Source organism: Rattus norvegicus, chromosome 14 (genome assembly GCF_036323735.1).
Source record: "Rattus norvegicus strain BN/NHsdMcwi chromosome 14, GRCr8, whole genome shotgun sequence".
In the NCBI taxonomy this organism is placed as follows: Eukaryota; Metazoa; Chordata; class Mammalia; order Rodentia; family Muridae; genus Rattus; species Rattus norvegicus.
In genome coordinates this window covers 84,951,143-84,970,126 of record NC_086032.1, presented here as the reverse complement: position 1 = coordinate 84,970,126, position 18,984 = coordinate 84,951,143, and the positions used below count along the sequence as shown (strand labels likewise).

The 18,984-nt window shown below is 55.8% G+C and overlaps 2 protein-coding genes across 7 annotated transcripts; one reads left to right on the top strand and one right to left on the bottom strand.

Moving 5' to 3' along the window:
* Positions 1 to 978: 978 nt before the first annotated feature.
* Positions 979 to 7,194, top strand: Pold2 (DNA polymerase delta 2, accessory subunit). Of its 4 annotated transcripts, none has more exon segments than NM_001013050.1 (11): positions 1,031 to 1,049; positions 2,254 to 2,530; positions 4,240 to 4,361; positions 4,536 to 4,659; positions 4,989 to 5,103; positions 5,196 to 5,394; positions 5,638 to 5,718; positions 5,840 to 5,997; positions 6,215 to 6,342; positions 6,612 to 6,713; positions 6,958 to 7,194. In NM_001013050.1, coding segments are annotated over 10 exon segments (1,410 nt in total). In that variant the 5' UTR covers positions 1,031 to 1,049; positions 2,254 to 2,310; the 3' UTR covers positions 7,119 to 7,194.
* A 92-nt stretch (positions 7,195 to 7,286) lies between these two features.
* Positions 7,287 to 18,550, bottom strand: Aebp1 (AE binding protein 1). 3 transcript variants are annotated; one of them, XM_063273226.1, is made up of 23 exons: positions 18,478 to 18,550; positions 17,917 to 18,041; positions 16,836 to 17,801; positions 14,976 to 15,314; positions 14,383 to 14,454; positions 14,190 to 14,261; positions 13,973 to 14,083; positions 13,830 to 13,898; positions 12,772 to 12,849; positions 12,371 to 12,451; positions 12,233 to 12,289; positions 11,527 to 11,636; positions 11,314 to 11,453; positions 10,917 to 11,001; positions 10,679 to 10,823; positions 10,497 to 10,582; positions 10,146 to 10,269; positions 9,738 to 9,934; positions 9,476 to 9,655; positions 8,924 to 9,275; positions 8,702 to 8,841; positions 8,505 to 8,604; positions 7,287 to 8,103 (listed from the first exon to the last, which is right to left on the bottom strand). In XM_063273226.1, exons 3-23 carry the CDS (start codon positions 17,080 to 17,082, stop codon positions 7,502 to 7,504), a joined length of 3,387 nt encoding a protein of 1,128 aa, XP_063129296.1. In that variant the 5' UTR covers positions 17,083 to 17,801; positions 17,917 to 18,041; positions 18,478 to 18,550; the 3' UTR covers positions 7,287 to 7,501. The 3 variants fall into 3 exon arrangements, with proteins under 3 accessions (XP_063129296.1, XP_006251378.1, NP_001094440.1); XM_006251316.5 differs by lacking the exons at positions 17,917 to 18,041; positions 18,478 to 18,550 and having other exon boundaries at positions 12,233 to 12,286; positions 16,836 to 17,368; NM_001100970.1 differs by lacking the exons at positions 17,917 to 18,041; positions 18,478 to 18,550 and having other exon boundaries at positions 16,836 to 17,273.
* Between the last annotated feature and the right edge of the window lie 434 nt (positions 18,551 to 18,984).

Here is an 18,984-nt window from a genome sequence, read left to right as displayed (position 1 = left end):
AAAACAAACAGAAACAGAAACAAGGCGCTGGAGAGAAGGCTGGGTTAAGAGCTCTTTCAGAGTAATGGCGGTGGGCTCCCTGCCCGACTGGGTGGCTCACAACCATCTGCTAACTCCAGCTCAAGCGATCTCAGTCTCTTCGGACCCTATTGACGCCACTTACACTCACATGTACGTAACCGCACACGGGCACACAAAATAAACAAACCCTCTAAAAGCAAATACAAAACCAGACGCTGGAGAGACAGCTCAGTGGTTAAGAGCACTGGCTTCTCTTCAAGAGGGATTCCCAGCACTCACAAGACAGCTCACAACCATTTCTAACTCCAGTTCCAGGAGGAGTCCAGTTCCAGTACGCCCTCTTCTGGCCTCTGAGGATACTGCACACGCATAGGGTACAGACATGCATGCGGGCAAAACACCCATACACATAAAACAAAACAAAACAAATTCAAAAGAAATCAAAAACTTACCAAGCCGGAAGAAAAATACCTTAAATAATAAGTTTCAGATTGAGTAATTAGGAATAAAAAAAAAAAAAAAAGGAACAATGTTACCAGTGACGACTGCTGCACTTGCAGTCAGGGTCTTAGTGAGATTACAGCTTTTGCCTCAGGGTCATTTTGCCTCAGTTTCCTGTGAGATCGGAGAATTTGTTCACGCTTCCCAGAGAATTTGAGAAGTCAGAGTGAGAATCATAGCGCAGGATAGTGTAGGAGGGAAGCTGCCACCACCCACAGGAGCCTCCAGACCACAAGCGCCCGGGGAGAGTGGGATCAGCCAGGCGCAGAGCCTCAGAACGGCCCACACTACCCACGGGTTCACACGGTGAGGCCCAGCCGCAAACGCCGCATGCGCATGGGAAACTCAGTGCTAGGTAAGGGTTGTCCGGGGAACCGGAGGCGTGGCTCCGCCTCCAGAGGCGGGGTGCACGGGGATTGGCTGGATGAGGCGTGCAGCGACGGGCGGGGCGGGGCGGGACGCCATTGGCCGAATGCACCAATGGGCGGGACGGGCGCGCGGAGATTGGCGGGATGCGGCGCGGCGCGGTGAGTGTGCTGCTGAGTGGGGTCAATATGGGTGTTGGGCCAGGCTGGGGGCTACCTGGGCAGCAGGATGGGGTCTTGAGGGTGCTTCGAACTGCAACGTGGGCCCGAGGTGGGCGCGTCTGCTGCGGGACAGGTCGCCCATAGCGTCCGGCTCGGGGCACCATGTGGGCCGCTGCCACCAACGTGCGTGTTTGCCTTACATAGAGTTTACATGGGCCCATTTTGCAAATTGTAGGGTCCGCTTCCTAAGCCAGAGCTGTGCGTGAAAGAAAGCCGAGCCAGCTAGGGGAACTTGAACTTTGTAATAGCTGTACCAAAAAAGTAAAACTTGAAGAACGCTGTGTTCAAAACTCACGTTACTACATCCAACCTGTTGTCATCTCAACTACGAATGAAGAATATGTTGAAGTAGTTTATACTATATACTAAAATCCGTTGTGCATCCTCCAAGCACATCTTAGTTGGACCTCTTAGTGGGAAGGCGGTGCAATACATCCTTGAAGAAAACAAACCTTTGCCCTCCCGGAGCTTAGGATGCAGTTGAAGGAGACAAAGTGAATGCTTGAGAAGATGAATGATGAAGACAACTGAAGTAGCAAATCTAGTTAATTAGATAAGGGAAGCTGAGTTTTAAGGAAAGACTTGAAGCCAGTAAGCCTTGGGGGAATATGGGAGAGGAGCCAGTAGGAGTAGAGAGGCCTCTACTTGGAGCCTCTCCTGTCGAAGGGACACTTGGAAGGAGAAACAGGTAGGAGGGAAGGACCAGCAGGACCAGAGCTGATCTTACAGGAAGTGGTAAGAACTTGGGGTTTTATTTACCGAAAAGCAACCTCTGGAGAGTTTTGAGCAAAGCAGGGACAGCTTTATACTTCAGTTTTATCACTAATGATTCTTTAGAGACGTCTGGCAGCATTCCCAGAGGTAGCACAGTTACCAGGGAGCTGGATAGAGGCAGATCAATAATTCCACTTGAGGGTATGCTGAATTTGAGACCCTGGTGATCAGGTAGAAATAGAGAGTGGAGAAGGTGATGAGCGAGGTTTGGAGCAAGCTCCAGGATTTATCTGATTAGGTTATAGGGCAGCATCTCCTGACACATGTGTGCACATTGGGTGCAGTGTAAGCAGAGTGGTTGGGACACCAGGGGAGCTGCTGCTTCGGGTACAGGTAGGCATTACAGGAACGCCTTTGTGTGTTTCTGCAGTGATAACTCTTGGGCCTGGACGCAACTGCTTGGACCAAACAAGCCACGAGTGCCGCCATGTTTTCAGAGCAGGCAGCACAGAGGGCCCACACTCTGCTCTCCCCGCCATCAGCCAGCAATGCCACCTTTGCCCGGGTGCCTGTGGCCACGTACACCAACTCCTCACAGCCCTTCCGACTGGGAGAGCGCAGCTTTAACCGACAGTACGCCCATATTTATGCCACACGCCTTATCCAGATGAGACCCTTCCTGGTGAGCCGGGCGCAGCAGCACTGGGGTAAGCTTGGGTACGCTGCTCCCAACAGCCCAGCATCTAGAACTGGGACTTTATCTAACCTGGGGTACTTCCCAGTTACCATGGGAACAGTCTCCCGCTCTTTGCTGCTTCTTAAAGGCGAGGATTGAATTAACCTGTGGGGTTGAAGTTGGGGTTTGGCTCAGAGGCTGGTCAGAGATAAGGGCTGAGTTCGGGCAGTGATGGCTACTGTCTCATACATGGAAGACATGGTTTTACTATTCTTGCTACCTTCAGTGTGCACTGGTCTCTGGTGTGCCCACCCTATCGAGAGAGCTCCTCACAGTGGAAGCCTCAGTCTTTGAGGGATGGACCACACCTAAACCGTAGAGCCACAGGCAGGGATTCGGGATCTGTTGCTTCTGTTGACCTCTGGTGTTTCTGTGCGGTGTCAGTCCCCCTTTCCTTCTGCGGAATCGTCAGCTCCTCTGGGTGGAGCTCTGAGGAATGTTCCTGGCTCTTCTAGGGTGTGAGTGTGGCTCTGGCCCAGCCTCCACTTCACCCTCCCTCCTCAGCAGTTTGTCCTAGGATTGGGTCTGTGCCGATGAATCCCTGGAACTCTCTGGAACTCGCTTTCCTTCTTCCTGCCCAGTGTGCCTCCCCACATCTTCCCTCCTGGGCGTGGGGAACATTCACCCATGTTCCGGTTTTCCTCCTGGGGACTTTGAATGAACAAGGCTGCTGACTCCACGGGGAGTAGGGTGGGCCAGGGCGGAGGGGGCACAGAGTAGGAATTACGAGGTGTGTATATTTTCAGGGTGAGGGATCGGGCAGAGCAGGGGCTGGCACATGAGAATCCAGAGACTTAGCCTTTAATCCTAGCACTGAGGAGGCAGAGGCAGGTGGGTCCCTGTGAGTTCAAGGCCAGCCTGGTCTGTGGAGTGAGTTCCAGGATAGCCAGAGTTGTGTCATAAGACCCTGACTGGAAAAAACAAACGAATGCAGAGTCTTAAGGACATGGTAGTTGTCTGCACAGAGCATGGGACAGGCGTGTAAGTAATATCCTTCACAGTTACTTCACCTGTCCATGAAAGGAAGTGCTGTAAAGGGACTTAGAACAACGCACATCTATTCTCCTGTGGTTCTGGAGGTGTAAACTCTGAAATCGAGTCAACAGGGCTGATTCTGTGTAGAACAGAGGTTCTCAGCCTTCCTAATGCTGCGACTCTTCAATACAGTCCCTCGTGTTATGCTCACCCCCAAGCATAAAATTATTCCATTGCTGTTTCACAGGTGTAATTTTTCTATTATGAATTATGAATATCTGATATACGGATATTTGATATGCTACCCCTGTGAAAGAATCATTTGACCCCCAAAGGGTCAAGACCCACAAGTCGAGAACCGTTCTGGAGACTCTAGGGTGGGGGCCTTTTGGCTTCTGGTGGCTCCAGGAGTTCCTAAGCTTGTTCCCTATCGTCACATGGCTTTGCCTCTGACCTCCCCTGCCTCTTTGGATGTTTGGTGTCAAGGTCCCACTCTACCTAGAGCCCCTTGGTGCTCTCTGGTAGACCCTGCCCCTCCTTCAGCCTCACATTGAGGTCCAGAGATCCTTGACTTAACATGCTCTCTCTCCTGGCAAAGACCAGGGGAGCAGCACTCCTGTGAGCCTCAGTAGAGGCTGGGCAGGGTCCTCCGTGGGTGTCCTCAGGGTAGGGTTTCATACTCTGACTCTGTGCCCTCATGTCCAGGCAGCCAAGTTGAAGTGAAGAAGTTGTGTGAGCTGCAGCCCGGGGAGCAGTGCTGTGTGGTGGGCACGCTGTTCAAAGCCATGCCTCTCCAACCCTCCATCCTGCGGGAAATCAGCGAGGAGGTGAGCCCTACCACCCCTCGCGATGCACCAACCTTGTCCGATGGGTTGAGCTGGGCCTCAGAGTGTAGGGGATAAGAGAGTCAATCCAGGATGGCAGGGATTGTAGTGCCATTTCATAACCCGGAAGCCACGGCGACCCGGGCTCTGAGACTGCCTTCCATGTGTCTCTCCCAGCACAACCTGATCCCCCAGCCGCCTCGGAGCAAATACATCCACCCAGATGACGAACTGGTCTTAGAAGATGAATTGCAGCGTATCAAACTGAAGGGCACCATCGATGTGTCAAAGTTGGTCACAGGTGGGAGCCCAGGGGATGTGGGGGGTCTGAAATGAGGGTGACTCCGGGAGGCCTAGCAACAGTGTGTGTGGAGAAGCCCATAGGAGCATATTAGGGCGTGGCCTGTGTGTTAAAGGCTGGTACACCAGAGTCTTGGGAGGTCGGTATGGGCTCACATGGTCCAGGGCTGTTTGTCCGGAGGTCAGTCTTCCTGTCTCCACTGAGAAGCAGTGAGCTTGAGAAGTAGATACCAGTCCTTAGAGAGGATTCCCAGAGCGTCTGGGTCAGGTGGTTGGACAGTAGGAGAGCCTCAAAGGCTACCGTGGGGCTCCGATTTCACCTTTCCCCAGGAACGGTCTTGGCTGTGTTTGGCTCTGTGAAGGATGACGGTAAGTTTCAGGTTGAGGACCACTGCTTTGCTGACCTGGCTCCACAGAATCCTGTGCCCCCACTTGACACAGACAGGTGAGGAGCCCAACTCCAGTACCCCAGGGACTGCGGTGGGAGGACCTGCCTCACTCCTCCAGCAGCCTGCAAGACCTCACCATCCTCTGCAGATTTGTGCTACTGGTGTCCGGACTGGGCCTGGGCGGCGGTGGCGGGGAGAGCCTCCTGGGCACGCAGCTGCTGGTAGACGTGGTGACGGGACAGCTTGGGGACGAAGGGGAGCAGTGCAGCGCTGCCCACGTCTCTCGAGTCATCCTTGCAGGCAACCTCCTCAGTCATAACACCCAGAGCCGAGATTCCATCAATAAGGTATGGAGTCCAGCTGCTCAGCCGTGGCCGGGAAACATGACTTGCCAGGCCCGATGTTCCAGGGCTGTCCTCATAAGGGGGGGCCAGGGTGGAGTTCAGGGCCTGTCGGCCACTCCCTATCTGCCCTATCTACCTGCTGCTGGCCTTTGCCTTTCTCAGAGTCCAGGGCCCTGGTGGGCTCTGGGTGTCCACTGGAGTCAGCCTCACTGAGGACCTAACCACATCCTGGGCCTCTTCTCCCAGGCCAAATACCTCACCAAGAAAACCCAGGCAGCCAGTGTGGAGGCAGTCAAAATGCTGGACGAGATCCTACTGCAACTCAGCGTAAGCAGCCCTGGGGGATGGCAGGCCAGTGGAAATCCAGATGATGAAGCCGCTGTTGGATGGGGAAGGGGAGGTGGGGCTTCTTGAGGCCTATGAGCTCTCCCTGCCTTGTGCCCCCTAGGCCTCAGTACCCGTGGATGTGATGCCGGGAGAATTTGATCCAACCAACTATACGCTCCCACAGCAGCCCCTGCACCCCTGCATGTTCCCCCTGGCCACTGCCTACGCCACACTCCAGCTGGTCACCAACCCATACCAAGCCACTATTGACGGAGTAAGGTAGAGATGGCGCGAGACCTGGGGACAAAATAAGTCTGGGAGGTGGCAGGGCTGCAGAAGGCCCTCCTGGCATCTGTCTACCTTGCAAGGTTGGCTTGGACACCCCCAGGAGGCTGTCAGGTGGGATCTGAGACAGTGTTTGTGGGTAGGGTGGCAGTGAAAGCCCCCGTCTCCCCCCACCCCCCAAGCCACAATCAGGAGAGCCTTTCCCCTGCAGGTTCCTGGGGACATCTGGGCAGAACGTGAGCGATATCTTCCGGTATAGCAGCATGGAGGACCATTTAGAGATCCTAGAGTGGACCCTGCGAGTCCGTCACATCAGCCCCACGGCCCCAGACACCCTAGGTATCTGCTCAGTTACACTTGTGGGACGAAGGCCCGGGATGGGTTCCCAGCACAGCCTGATACTCAGAAAAGCTGTTTTGGCAACTGGTCTGGAACGTTCGTTCTGTCCATGGTCAAAGCCTGCACCGTACAGACTGGGAGCATACCGTCCTAGAACTGCTGGGCCGTGGGACCACAGAGCACTTTGGTCACAGTTGGGGTGCTGTTGGCATTCAGTGAGAAGGGAGGGACCCCTTAGTGGGACAGCTCAACAACAGGCCTTCCTCCAGGGTGCTACCCCTTCTACAAAACCGACCCATTCATCTTTGCGGAATGCCCTCACGTCTACTTCTGCGGCAACACTCCCAGCTTTGGCTCTAAAGTCATCCGAGGTGAGTTTTACCTTCTGGGGGGCTCCAGGCCTGAGTCGTAAGGGACATTTCTCCTCACTTGGGTGCAAAGGTCACTACAGGGTCAGACAGTCTGTGCGATGGCTACTGTGCGTGCCATGGTGTAGCTGACTGGGTTGAGATGGCTCTGAGCACACGGTCCAACTGTGGCTGTTCTCTCTGAGGACTTCCCCGTAGGGCAGGCCCTCCCCAGAACCTAAGGTGGACCCCATATGATTGTATGCAGGTCCTGAGGACCAGGCCGTGCTGTTGGTGGCCGTTCCTGACTTCAGTTCCACACAGACAGCCTGCCTGGTGAACCTGCGTGGCCTGACCTGCCAGCCTATCAGCTTTGCAGGATTTGGGGCAGAGCAAGACGACCTAGAAGACCTGGGGCTGGGTCCCTAGTGAGAGGCAGCTGGGTCAGGACATCAGCCTTGCAATGTGAGCCCTGTAAATAAAACATGAATTTTTACCATCTGAACCTTGCGCACCTGGGTGTGTGTGTGGGATGGGACAGATAGGGAGAGCACCCAGCCAGCCAGCCTCTTGTCCAGCCAGTCAGAGCAGGGGAAGTGGTGCCGTGAGCTTGTTTTATTGGTGTGACGTTGGCTTCCTTGCCTCCCCAAAGGCTGGCAGGTAGAACCGGGGGCTTCTGCAGAGACTCTGCTTTTGGAGGCCTGGTGGTAACAGGGCCCACCCAGGAGCATCTGATGGCTATGCGCCTGCCAGCACAGGCTGGGGAAATGCTGCTTTAGTTTGAATTGGGCTAGGGCTTTGGGACCCCAGTCTCAGAAGTCCCCAAAGTTGACTGTGTAGGTCTCCACTGTTGTGACTGGAAACGTGAGGCCTGTGTCCATCTCCTCCTCCTCCTCCTCCTCCTCCTCCAGTTCCTCCACCTCCAGGTCAGGCCCATACTCTGTCTCAAACTCTGTCACTACCTCTGTATAGGTCTCAGTCTCTGACTCCTCCCAGCCCGCAGCGGTAGTGGGTAGAATTTCCCAGAGCCTCGAGGTACTGCCTGGTGTAGGGGAAGGAGGCAGCGTAAGGGCAGGAGTGGGGCTCGTGGCAGGGCCTGTGGTAGAATTGAGGCGCCGCAGCCTCATCTGTTCCCTCATCCTGAGCCGGTACCGTAGCCGGCGCTGCTGCAGGCGCCGCTGCTGGGGTGTCATTGGTCGTGAGGGGTCAACTCGGAGAATGGGACGGTTCCCGTTCATAGCCAAGATCTCCCGAATGCGCTTCCAGTTGGAGCGCGCCAGGATGAAGTTGCACTGGGTGGCCCCGATATCGTAGTCCACGTTGCAAATCTTGGCACTCGAGGTGTAGCCCTCTGCGTGAGCTGTCACACGGTACTCACCCGGGTTCAGAATGCGCCAGTAGTCACCTCCACTCGCTGTATAGGAGAAGATGGGCCCGTCTGTCCCACGGTCTCCCAGCCCTGCTCTCTCAGATTCCCCTAGGCCCAGTCCTCAGATATCTCGCCCCGTCCTGCCCTCCCAAGTCCTAGACAGCCCAAGATCTTAGGCAGGGTCCAGAAGGCCAGAGACTTGCTACACAGACCAGGCTTGCCTTGATATTTGGGGAGAGTCGCTACTGCTTTGAGGGGACGAGGTGAGTCCCTCACCTGGGAAGGCAAATAAAACTGTGCGTTCAAGAACCAGGTGAGATGACACAAGCTCTAATCTCAGGACTCGAGGGCTACGAAGTTAAAGCTAGCCTGGGCTATCCAGCAAGTTCCGAGCCAGCCAGAGCTGCATGGTGAGACCCCTTTAAAAAAAAGTGCATGGGGAGTACCTGTCTTTACTCCGTGGTTGATGCCACTCACAGAGATGGTAGCATTGGCAATGGGGATCCCTTGCTCATCCGTCACCACACCCTTGATGCCACGGTGCACCTTCAGAGGGGAGACGCGGTGGGAGCCCACATAGAGTCCACGTCTACACCCCTCCCAAGCCTCACCCCGCCTTCTGTGCAAGCCCAGATTATCCCACCTGCTCCATGAAGGTTAGCAAGGCTTCTTTGTTGTTCTCCCACTCTCGGGGCAGCTCGCTCTCGTGGGGGAACTTGTCGCAGCCCAGGTATATAGAGAGCTCCAGGCAGTTGGTATGCAGGTAGCTGAAGTCATTGAAAGCTGGACAGACAAACAGGTCTGTGGTCATCCTCTCCCCAGCCCTTCCGGGTGCCTTCCCCAAGCTCTTCCCAGGCTGACTTACTCCCAGACCGAGGATTCCACTTGGCCCCGTTGACGATACCCATGCCGCTGGTGTAGTCCTGGGCCTGGCACCCTCCCCGGTAGGGCTCAGTCATGGTGAGATGGGCAGAGGCAAAGGAGATAGCCAGCCAGCGGAAAATGGCGTGATCTGGAGTCTCCTGGGCCTCAGACACCTCATCCTCGTCTTCTCCACGGGCAGCTGCCAGTGCCGCGGCCAACAGCTGCTCCTGGCTAGGTGTCCGGGCCATGTCATAGGGGTAAGACACAAGCCGCTCGCCACCATTCAGATTTGCACCCAGCACAAAGGGGTTCTTCTCCATCCAGGAAATGATGGCCCGGACTTCTGTGGATACCTAGGGATAGGTCATAGAAGAATCCCCATTCCATCTCTGAGCACCACACCACTCCCACATCCTAGCCGCGGCCCTCCGAGTCTTCCTCCTCCCCTCCAAAGTCTCTGTGCCAGCACCTCAGCTTCCTGTCAGCAACCCCCTCTCCAATGTGCCCCGCCCCAGGCCTGCCACTACCCAGCAAGCCAGGATGTGCCTCTCACCGTGGCATCTGGGGACAGGTAACGTTCAGGGATTGGCAAGTTATTGTTCGGGACCCTGTAGGGGACCCATTTCTTCTCCTCAGCTGCCCAGAGCACAGAGTTGAGATCTGGGAAATCCTCGAAGATGTCAAAGCCCTCCTCAGTCCACAGCCCCAGTGCCCAGTTCCCAAACTCTGAGCCCTGCAAGAAAAGCCATGGGATGGGAAGTCAGGGAGCCCATGCCTCCGATCTCTACCCACCCCTCACCAGCCCCACAACGCACCATCTGCGCTGCCACCTCGTAGCCGTCAGGGTTCAGCGAAGGCACCAGGTGGATGCGCGTGTCCTGCACCAGGTTACGCACTCTGGGGTTCCCATCCCGGTACTCGTGACACAGGTACTGCATGAGCAGTAACAGCAGCTCTCGGCCCAGCACCTCATTGCCGTGCATGCCGGCTGTGTAGCGGAACTCAGGCTCCCCTGCAGAGGCAGGAGCCACAGCAAGCCCTTAGCCTGGCAAGGCCCCGATGTACCCAAAAGGTTTGGGGGCAACTGAGGCTTATGGTGCTCAGCAAAACAAGTCTGGGTCCCTGGGGCCTCCAGGTCAGACAGTGAGGGGGCGTCTCCACTGTGCGGGCCCAGCAGGAGCGCAGCAGTGCAGGGCCCTGGTGCTCTGGACACTGGCTCTCACCCAGCTCATGCTCCCCGGGGTTGTCTGAGATCTCCATCGCATAGATCTTGAGCCCTCGTGAACTCTTGCCCAAGCTGTACGTGCGGGTAATGGTAGGACACTCCTCATTCACAACCTTCATCAGCTGGCAGAGAGGAGAGATGACGTCACCTGCTCCCCTCATGGGTTCTATGGGAAAAGGCAGGGAACGCCAGCCCCTCTCAGATGCCCCCAGGTGCTAGTTTCCTCCCTAAAGCAAGATTCCTCGAGGGGAGACTACGCCTTCGGAAAAAGTAAGGACAGGGCTAATTAAGTTTAAGCTCTCCTGTACTCTGGCAGGACCCATCCCTGCCTGTGACTCCAGTCCCTAACCTGGCGCATGTCCTTGTAGCTGTGGTGCCGGAAGTCCAGGCTGTCAGTGGTCACCACCTCGTTCTGTGCGTAGTAGCTGTAGACAGCTGCAGAAGAGCAGACATACGGGGCCTGGGTCAGTTGCCCCTTGGTCCAGATCGCATGCAGTTATCCAAAAGTCACAGGCAGCCCCCTTCACTCACGGGTCACAGGGCAGCCTAGCACCTCCAGGCGCATGCACAGGCTACCGTTCCAGGTGAGTGGATAGATGCGGATGAAACGGGCCACAACTGGCTCGGGGAGTTCACTCAGCACAGGTGTGTCCTTATCCACATTCCCATGGAAGGTCTAGAGAGAAGCAGGCCTCTGGGTCCCACCCTACCACTCCCAACCGTCCTCCCTGGTCCACACACGAGAGTCGAGCATCTCTGTGGCACCCACCATTTCCTCATAGCCATTGGTGTACATCACCCAGGTCTGGCTGTCATTGCTGAAGCCCACGAAGAAGGTAGTCACAAAGTCGTCACTGTGGAGCAGACACAAGACTAGCTCTCACCCAAGGCTCTAAAGAACCCGAGACCGACCTCTGGGTTAACAGGGCTGTGAGCAGGACCTAGATCTCTGGAGCCAGATCCTGTGGCTGTTTGGCCATGGGCAGTTACTGCTGCAAAGCTTATCTACTTGTCTGAACATGTGGACTGAGTAGCCATGACTGAGGGACGGGTATTTTGGGCCCTCAGGGATGTGTCTGGGATTCCCAGTTCAGGTCAAGGGCTGTCTGGAACGTTCCACACGGTGCTAGAGCCCCTGCCCGCCGCCCAGGAGCCCATCTACGTACTGGATGCTGGAGTCCCGACCCTGTGTAATCACGCCTGTGAACCGAGTCGTCCTCCGGGTGTCCACCTCAATCCACTGGGTCTGAGACTCGTCCTCAGCACACCATGCCCCATCATAGTAGTCATCTTCATTGGCACCAGCCTGTTAGAGGGGAGGCTGAGCATGGGCAGATGACCCCTTGCCCACTGCCCGGGTGGACATTCCTCTCACGCACCTGCATGTTGAGCCGGCCCCGCTGGGCTCCGAGGCCATGGCGCAGCATGGAGGAGGCGCGGATCTGGTTGTCCTCAATGCGGTGTGACTCCATCCCGATAGGTGGGCACTCTGCAGATGCACACCTTGGGCTAGCGCTAGCTCACGGACTCGGCCTCCCTCCATTAATCCGGAGCCAACGAGCCTACAGCCTATACCCCTTACATGCCGGTGCCAGTCGACTCAGATCAGGCCAGGAGCCAAACTGCCCCAAACCTGTTTCCCCTGCGTTAGCTGTCATCCAAAGAACAAGCTGATGTGCCCAAGACGTACAATAAAGCCCAGGTCCCCAGGGGCTTCACCCAGATGAGACCATTTGCACACTGGCTTCAAAGTGAAACCTAGAAAGGCAGCTGGAGACCTCCTTCCCTCCTTCCTCGAGGCCCTGACCCCATCCTATCACCCAGCTGCTGGATACCAAGAAGCTCTGTTCTCCCCCCCCCCACCCCAAGTCCCTAATAAGCCCTCCCCAGCCAATGCAAGAAGGTCAGCCTCAGGCCCCGGCATGCATGAAGCTGAGTAAGGCTGTCTTCAGCTTATACAACTGTCCGATGTATGCTGCAAGAGTCTATGGTCGAATGGGCTTCTGGGGGTCAAAGCTGCACCAGGAAATCTGGTCCTATGTATGGTCCCCAGTGGGTTCTTGCCCTGCGCACAGCCCTACTCACTGATTTTCTCCACTGGACCCCACTCCTCCTCCAGCTCCTCGCCCTTCCGGGGTCCTGCTAACAACAAAGGGAGGGGCTGAAACCACGGGCCTACTGTATCAAAACCCAAACGCTGCCCCATGGAGACTGGCCAGGCACCTTTGTGGTCCTTGTTTTTCTCTGCCGCCCACTTGTCTTCTGTGTCCTCCTTGGGGCTACTGCCCTCCTTTTTGGGCTTCTCTGGGGCATGTAAGATAAAAAAAGAGGCCAGTCAGGTTGGCCCCAGGCCTGGAGTAGGGGAGCCAGGCTGAACTGGGAATACATAGCGGGGAGTGACAGGCTGAGCCGGGGCATATGGAAGGATCAGGTTGAGACAGGGGTACATGAAGGTCAGGCTGACCTGAGAGCATGTGAGGAGGGGTCAGGCTGAGCCTGGAGCATGCAGATAAGGATCAGGCTGAGCAGGGGACAGAGGGATTCAAGTTGAGCTGGGGGCACATCTGGTAGGCACATCTGGCCTCAGGAGTTGGCCTGCTATGCTATCTGCCTGTCTGACTCACTCAACTCCTCCTTTTCTTCATCCACCTCTTGTCCAACATCGGGCTTCTGTGGTGGGGGGTGGGGGAAGTAGTAGTCCACTGTAGGAGAGAAAGCCTGGGTTAGCTGGCCCTAATCCTACGCTGGCCCGCTGGCCCGGGCTCCTGACCTCATGGGAGGCAAGCTGCGACAATAGAGAGAGGTGAGGAGAGAGAGGGCGGGTGAGACTGAGTTCACAAGCCTCGTACAAGCTCTGCCTATGAGGAGGAAGAATCAAAGACAGACAGAGAGTGGCGTCAGGACAAGACACATGCCTGGGGAGCAGCTATACCGTTTGTGGCCAGGAGGGGTCAGGCTTTGAGATCTGGGCTGAGGCCACAGGTCCGAGGCCCTACAGTAGCGGCAAGTCAGTGCTAAGGACACTAGAGCTCAGAAACGAAGAGAATTGAAGGATCCACTGGGATCTGGGGAAGGAGTGTGCTGAGGTCAACAGCCAAGCCCCTTGGGTTTACGGCCATTTTCTTGTGCTTCAGTTGTGTCAGGCTATCCCCGGCCGCTGCCACATTACCCTGGTTATTGTTGAGTGTGTTTTTAGCCATCTGGAGTTTGTGATCATTATAGGTTTAGACGCTGATTTCTGAGTTTATCGTTGTTGGATGAGAGCTTTTTTTGGGTGTTTCCCCCTTGATTTCTGTTTCTTCTCTGTCTAGTGGCCTGAGTGGCCCGGGGTTTTGGTCAGATATTAGTTAGATCAGGTCCAGTAGGGTTTTGTGGACTGCATGACCTCTGGGGCCCTAGTAACTGCTTAGCCTTGGGTCCCTGGTGTTGGTGGGCCTCTGGAAAAGCAGGCCCATTAGTGAGCCAACCCCACTGGAGAAGGCAGATGCAGTGACCTGACAAGAAGCCTGCTAGAGCCCAGGATATGGAAGGCTGAGCCCACATAGGGAAATAGGGCTGAGAGACCTAGAGATACCCCTGGGTGGGGGTGGGGGGACAGTCGGGAGCCAGGAATGCAGGCAGGGAAGGCCTACAATCTACCCCACACGTCTATCTAAGGACTCACGAAATGCTCCATACTCACAGTCATCGTAGTTGGGGATCAAGTAGCCATCCCCATAGTCAGGGGGCAACAGGGGCTTCAGAGGCGGATCTGTGGAGGTAGGGCGGAAGTGAGCCAGGGCCTCTCTCCTGACCCCGACCCCTATCTACTGCCTCCCATCATACCAACTTCCTTCCTTTCCTCCGGCTCTTGGGTCTTCTCCTCAGGGGGCTCTGGCCAGATCCTCTTCCTGCTGGGTGTGGGTCTGGGCTGCTTCTGGCGCCTGATGTACTCAACTAAGAGAGAGGCAGGTTCTGAGCAGCCCTGCTGGGTGGGCCTCAGGTTGAACCCTCACTGCCCAGGCCAGATTCTAGTCCCCGCCCAGGGGGAGGCCCTACTCACAGTCTTCATAATCTTCCCGCTCTATCTGGTCATTGTAGTCCAGTGTGGGCATCTCGGTCTCCTCCTCTGGCTCTGAGGGGAAGATAACAATGGCCTAGTGACAACCCTACCAAGGCCCAGTCCAGGAAGCCTCTCAGTGTAGTAGGGCTGAATGGCCGGTCACCCTGAAATCAAGAGGATGATAGCTACTCACCTGGCCGGTGCTGCCTGGCCTCCACTTGGGTCTCTTCTCCTTGGCCCTGCCAGGTATTCAGGGAGGTTCTTCCTATGACACAGAAGTCCAAAGAGCGGATGAACAGGAGTGCCTACCCGGACCATCTTGATAGCTTAGTACCACAATGCATCAGAGCCTTTGTGGATGCTATAATACCCTCCTAGGACCACAGCTCACTTCCACCTTACCTCCACAGATCCACCTCTGAAGCCCCCTGTTGCTCCCCGACTGTAGGCACAGCTACTTGATCCCCCAACTATGATGACAGTGAGTATCGAGTACCCCAAAGTCCGTGGGATGTAGTATAGCCCTGGGGTACCCTGAGGCTAGAGAGCTATGCCGCTGTTTGTGGCAGCGCTCACCATGAAGCTGGTGCCACCAGAGGCAAGCAGGAGGGACCAGGGGACAGAGCTCTCACCTATAAGCTCCCGTGCTTCTTCCTCCCTGCCCAAGAGAACTCACTGAGAAAGCCAGCAAGTTAATGACAAGTTCCCTTGTCTTAAAGTCCCAGGAATCTCTCCTCATTTCTCTGTCCTCAAAGAGGTCAGAGCTCCAGGCATCCTGCTACAAACCTCTCTCCTCTGGTAGCTCCCTGGTGCCGGGGTTGGAGGGTGAGGTGAGTGAACGCTCCGGCGTTTCTAAGGGGGCTACAGTTGAGAATCTCTTTCCTGCCGAGGGCCTCTTAGTGGCCTTGGGTGGCTTCTCCTTGGGCTTCTTGGTGGCCTTGGGTGGCTTCTCTTTAGGCTTCTTGGTGGCCTTGGGTGGCTTCTCTTTGGGCTTCTTGGTGGCCTTGGGTGGCTTCTCCTTTGGTTTCTTGGTGGGCCTGGTGGAACCTTCCAGGTGTTTTGCAGCCTTGGGGCCTTTGTCCTTCTTTCCTTTCTTCTCTTTGTCTTTGTTCTTTTCTGGAGGGGCTGTCAAGGATGAAGATGCAGGGGCAGACGATCAGAGCTCAGTCTGTGTGCCCTCCTGGTCCCCCTAGATGCCCAGAGCCTGGGTATGAGGGCACCTGCCAGTCCCTGGTCTGGTACAGATCAGGAAAGTGAGGTTAGCCCCTTGCTCAAGTGGTAGGATGAGACCCCTGTCCAGGCCTCCCGTCTCCACATTCAGAGTGATCACTAGCAACTCTTGTCTGCGCTGAAGTTCTGAGTTCAGGGCACGGTACCTATGGAGACATCTCCATCTGCCAAAACCTCCATGGGGTCCCTCATAATCCACTTTTTCACATGTCTGCCTAATCCTGGTTCTGTGCCAGGCATAAAAGGTACAGGGGAGCCTCAAGAGCGAGGCTACCCAAGAAAACAGCCAGGCAAATTAAAAAGCATTGCTTGGCCTTCTAAGAGTTTCCTTTCATAGAGAAGAAAAGCTTCAAGGAGACACTCAGGTCAGGCTGGGGGTGTAGTTCTGTACTAAAGCAGCCTTGGTTCCCTAGCACTGCCCTAAGGGAGGAAGGCAGGCAGACAGGCGGGCACTCAGCCTTGAAGTCCAAAACGGTTCCGGTTGAAACCCAGAACAGGAGGCCCTGGGCACCATATCCAGGACAGAGGGACAGGCAGATAGGTAGTTCTTGGTGCTGGCTCATCTCAGAGAGGTCTGGTAGCAGGGACCACCCTCCTAGCACCCCAGGAGCTACAACGCAGCAGAGAATTTAATGGTGAGTGAGAAACACACAGGCAGTTGGCTGAAACACAGGGAACATTGCAAAACATGCAGCAGAAGTAGGGTCACTTGGCAATGTCCAGAGAGTCTTGGTTGCTGGAGGCAAAAACGTGCAGGGAGGTGAGGGGTAGGGGAGAGCGGGACAGATCTACAGCAGTGGGGGCCGGAGGAGGAGTGGCTGACCTCAGGAATGATGAATGGTGCCTTACAGTCTCCTGGGAGAGAGATCACAAGATCCTTTGCCACTCTCCAGACGGCCATGAAAAACAGCTAAGATTTACTGACAACGGATTACATAAGAGGCTCAGGGTTATGTGCCTCCAGGATCCAATCACCCCGCCTAGTTCTGACCATCTCAGACCGCCCACTTTCACCTGGAAGTCTTCCTCACCCTCCTGCCCTGCCTCTGTGTTCGTGTGGGAGAAAAGGAGACAGGCAGATGCCTGGGCTTGAAGCTTACCACTAACGGACTGGGGCCAGTTCGAACGACAGGGAGATGAATCACAATTCCCTTCCTGCCCAAACCTACATTCTCTTGAGACCTAGGGATGAACAACTTGGGCGACTTCTATCCTCAGAAGCTCAAAAGCCCAGCACCACCCTATGTACACATATCTTCAGGTCTCCAAACTCCAAGACAGGACCGCCTGTCTTGTATTGCTTTGTATTACACTGGAGAGACATCCCTCACTGGGCAGCATGGGAAGTGGCTAGACCCTCCAGAGCCTCTGTATGCTCACCTGAGGCTATGGTCACCCATGCTACCAGGTTCTCACCTTCTGCATCTGCCCGCGGCTTGCCCCCTGCCTTGGATTTGCGGGCACGCTGGGTGGGTTCGGGAAGTGGCTGGGCTTCCACGTCGTCCTCCCGGGGCGGGGACTGGGTCTCAAACTCCGAAAGGAAGCCTTCGAGGAACTCCTGGATCTCGTCGTCCGTCAGCACCGTCTGTGGGCTCCCCTCCGGGCACAGCGCCAGGAGTGCCAAGAGGCCGCAGAGCAGGGATGCGGTGCGTACCGCAGCCATGGCTCTGGGCACGCGTGGGAGTCGGGTGGGCTTGAGCAGGGACTTGGGTGGCAGGGGCGGCGCCCCGCGTGGGGGCGGGAAAGGGCGTGAGGAACCCTGGGGAGCAACGTGGACGTCGAGGGTATCCAGAAAGGGGTGGGGGAGAGAGATTCAAGGGGATTCCGAGAGAGGTTCTGGCGAGCCCAGCTCCGGCGGCAAATGGGCGCTCCTACCCCGCGTGGCTAGCTCTCACGCGGACCGCCCTCTGGAGTGCTTGCGACGGCCTGGCCGGGGCGGGGGCTTCGGGTTTCCGGAGGGGGAGGAGGAGGAGCCGGCTTTGGACCCGGGGCTGCGGGGGAGGGAGGCGGAGCAGCACGGAGCCCCGACTAATAGCAACGTCAGCGCCCAGCTTAGAGGGTCTGGGTGCAGGGCGCCTAGGGGGAAGGAAGGCCTGGGAGAAGAGAATGCAGTTCTGGGGAAGGAAGTGTGCGGGAGTCTAAGGAGACCTATGCTCTACCGGTTGTGCCCTCTGCTTCGAGCCCCAAGCTTGCTAGGAGAGGGACGGAGTAGGGCCCTGAGAGTACTGGCGATCACCTCCCTCCCACTCTCTGCAGGTTAGTTCTTCAAAATGTCATCCGCTGTGTGCTGTCTTCGTCCCGTTATCACCAACATCCCAGGTCTTTGGAGCCAATTTTTCTGAGGGAGGCTGTGAAAAACTCTTCCCAGCATCCCGGCTGCTGCTGTGGAGATAGGGGTGCCGCTTCAGAGATCAGGTCTTAGGGCCCAGTGTGGAGTAACAGCTAATTCCCTCCTTCCCCTAGCCGGAATCAGTTAAAATAACAACAAACTGTTTACAATAACTTCAGCTACCACATAGGTCCAGGACAGTGGCAGACAGCTTTCAACCAAGGCAAAGAGGCACTCTGATAGTGCGAAATGTGGACCACAGGATGATTGACGTGGGAGAGAGTACATCTCAGCTGGAAGAGAAAAGAGAAAAAAACAGGTCAAGAAACACCAACAGGACCCCACTCCCTCAATCTCTCACCTCCCACCCTTCCGGGCCTGCAATGAGCAGGTAGAAAAACAGGAAGATTTTCTGGGGCTGGACTCTGTACCCCACTGCTCTCTGGCAGTGGGTGAGCACCCTCCCAGCAGTCCCCTTTCTAGCTCTCCTTGAGGAAGCAGGGATACAAGAGTTGGTCCCTGGGAAATCTATCACATCTCTGCCCTCCTAGGCATCTGATTCAGCAGGGGACCTCCGTGTCCATGACTTACTGTATGCATATTAAAGGGGACCACATTGCACTGTGCCTTGCACACACAGTCAACCCTAGCATCCATCCTGCGGGCTGTGGTCCTCATCCACTTTGCTCTCCCTCCCCCCAGCCCAGGACAATCCTCTCACAGCCGGACCTCTCCATAAGAGACTTCAGCCTGGTTGTAGACCGAGAGTGAAGCAAGCCTCACACCCACTGTCATCCTCTGAATCATTATGCTTAAAATCAGTTCTGGGAATTGGCTTCCGTGATTGGAGTCTGGTCCAGGGTGTCATGCTGGGGAGGCCACAGGGTGCATGAGGGGACATGGATGTCACTTCCCTAGGACTGGGTCAGGCTTGGACTGAATTTGGGCTGGCTTTTCTCTGCCAGGAAAAACAGAAGCCATTTCAAAAATGAAAAACAAAACAAAACAAAACAAAACAACAACAACAAAAAAAGCAACCCCAAAAAATCCCTAAGGTCTAGAGAGCCTTTTCCTGGGCCTCAGTGAGTCACTGACAGGAATGTTGTGAGCAGAGGAGATTTGAGGAACTAGGAGGACTGAGGGATTGAGGCCTCCACACTGCTAGTCCAGGAAGGTGGATGGGAACATGTACAAGGCTGGTGATCCTCCCTGAGGGAGCCCATCTGCAGGAAGCCC

Bases quoted from the DNA above. Each gene is read 5' to 3' on its own strand.
- Aebp1 (XM_063273226.1), bottom strand. From the start codon at position 17,082: ATGGCTGCGGTACGCACCGCATCCCTGCTCTGCGGCCTCTTGGCACTC. The intron at 13,899-13,972 runs GTATGATGGGAG...CTACCTCCACAG, and splicing joins GGAGGAAAGGAAGGAAGTTG to ATCCGCCTCTGAAGCCCCTG. The intron at 10,824-10,916 runs GTGGGTGCCACA...GCTTCTCTCTAG, and splicing joins CCAATGGCTATGAGGAAATG to ACCTTCCATGGGAATGTGGA.
- Pold2 (XM_063272951.1), top strand. From the start codon at position 2,311: ATGTTTTCAGAGCAGGCAGCACAGAGGGCCCACACTCTGCTCTCCCCG. The intron at 4,362-4,535 runs GTGAGCCCTACC...TGTCTCTCCCAG, and splicing joins TGCGGGAAATCAGCGAGGAG to CACAACCTGATCCCCCAGCC. The intron at 4,660-4,988 runs GTGGGAGCCCAG...ACCTTTCCCCAG, and splicing joins TGTGTCAAAGTTGGTCACAG to GAACGGTCTTGGCTGTGTTT.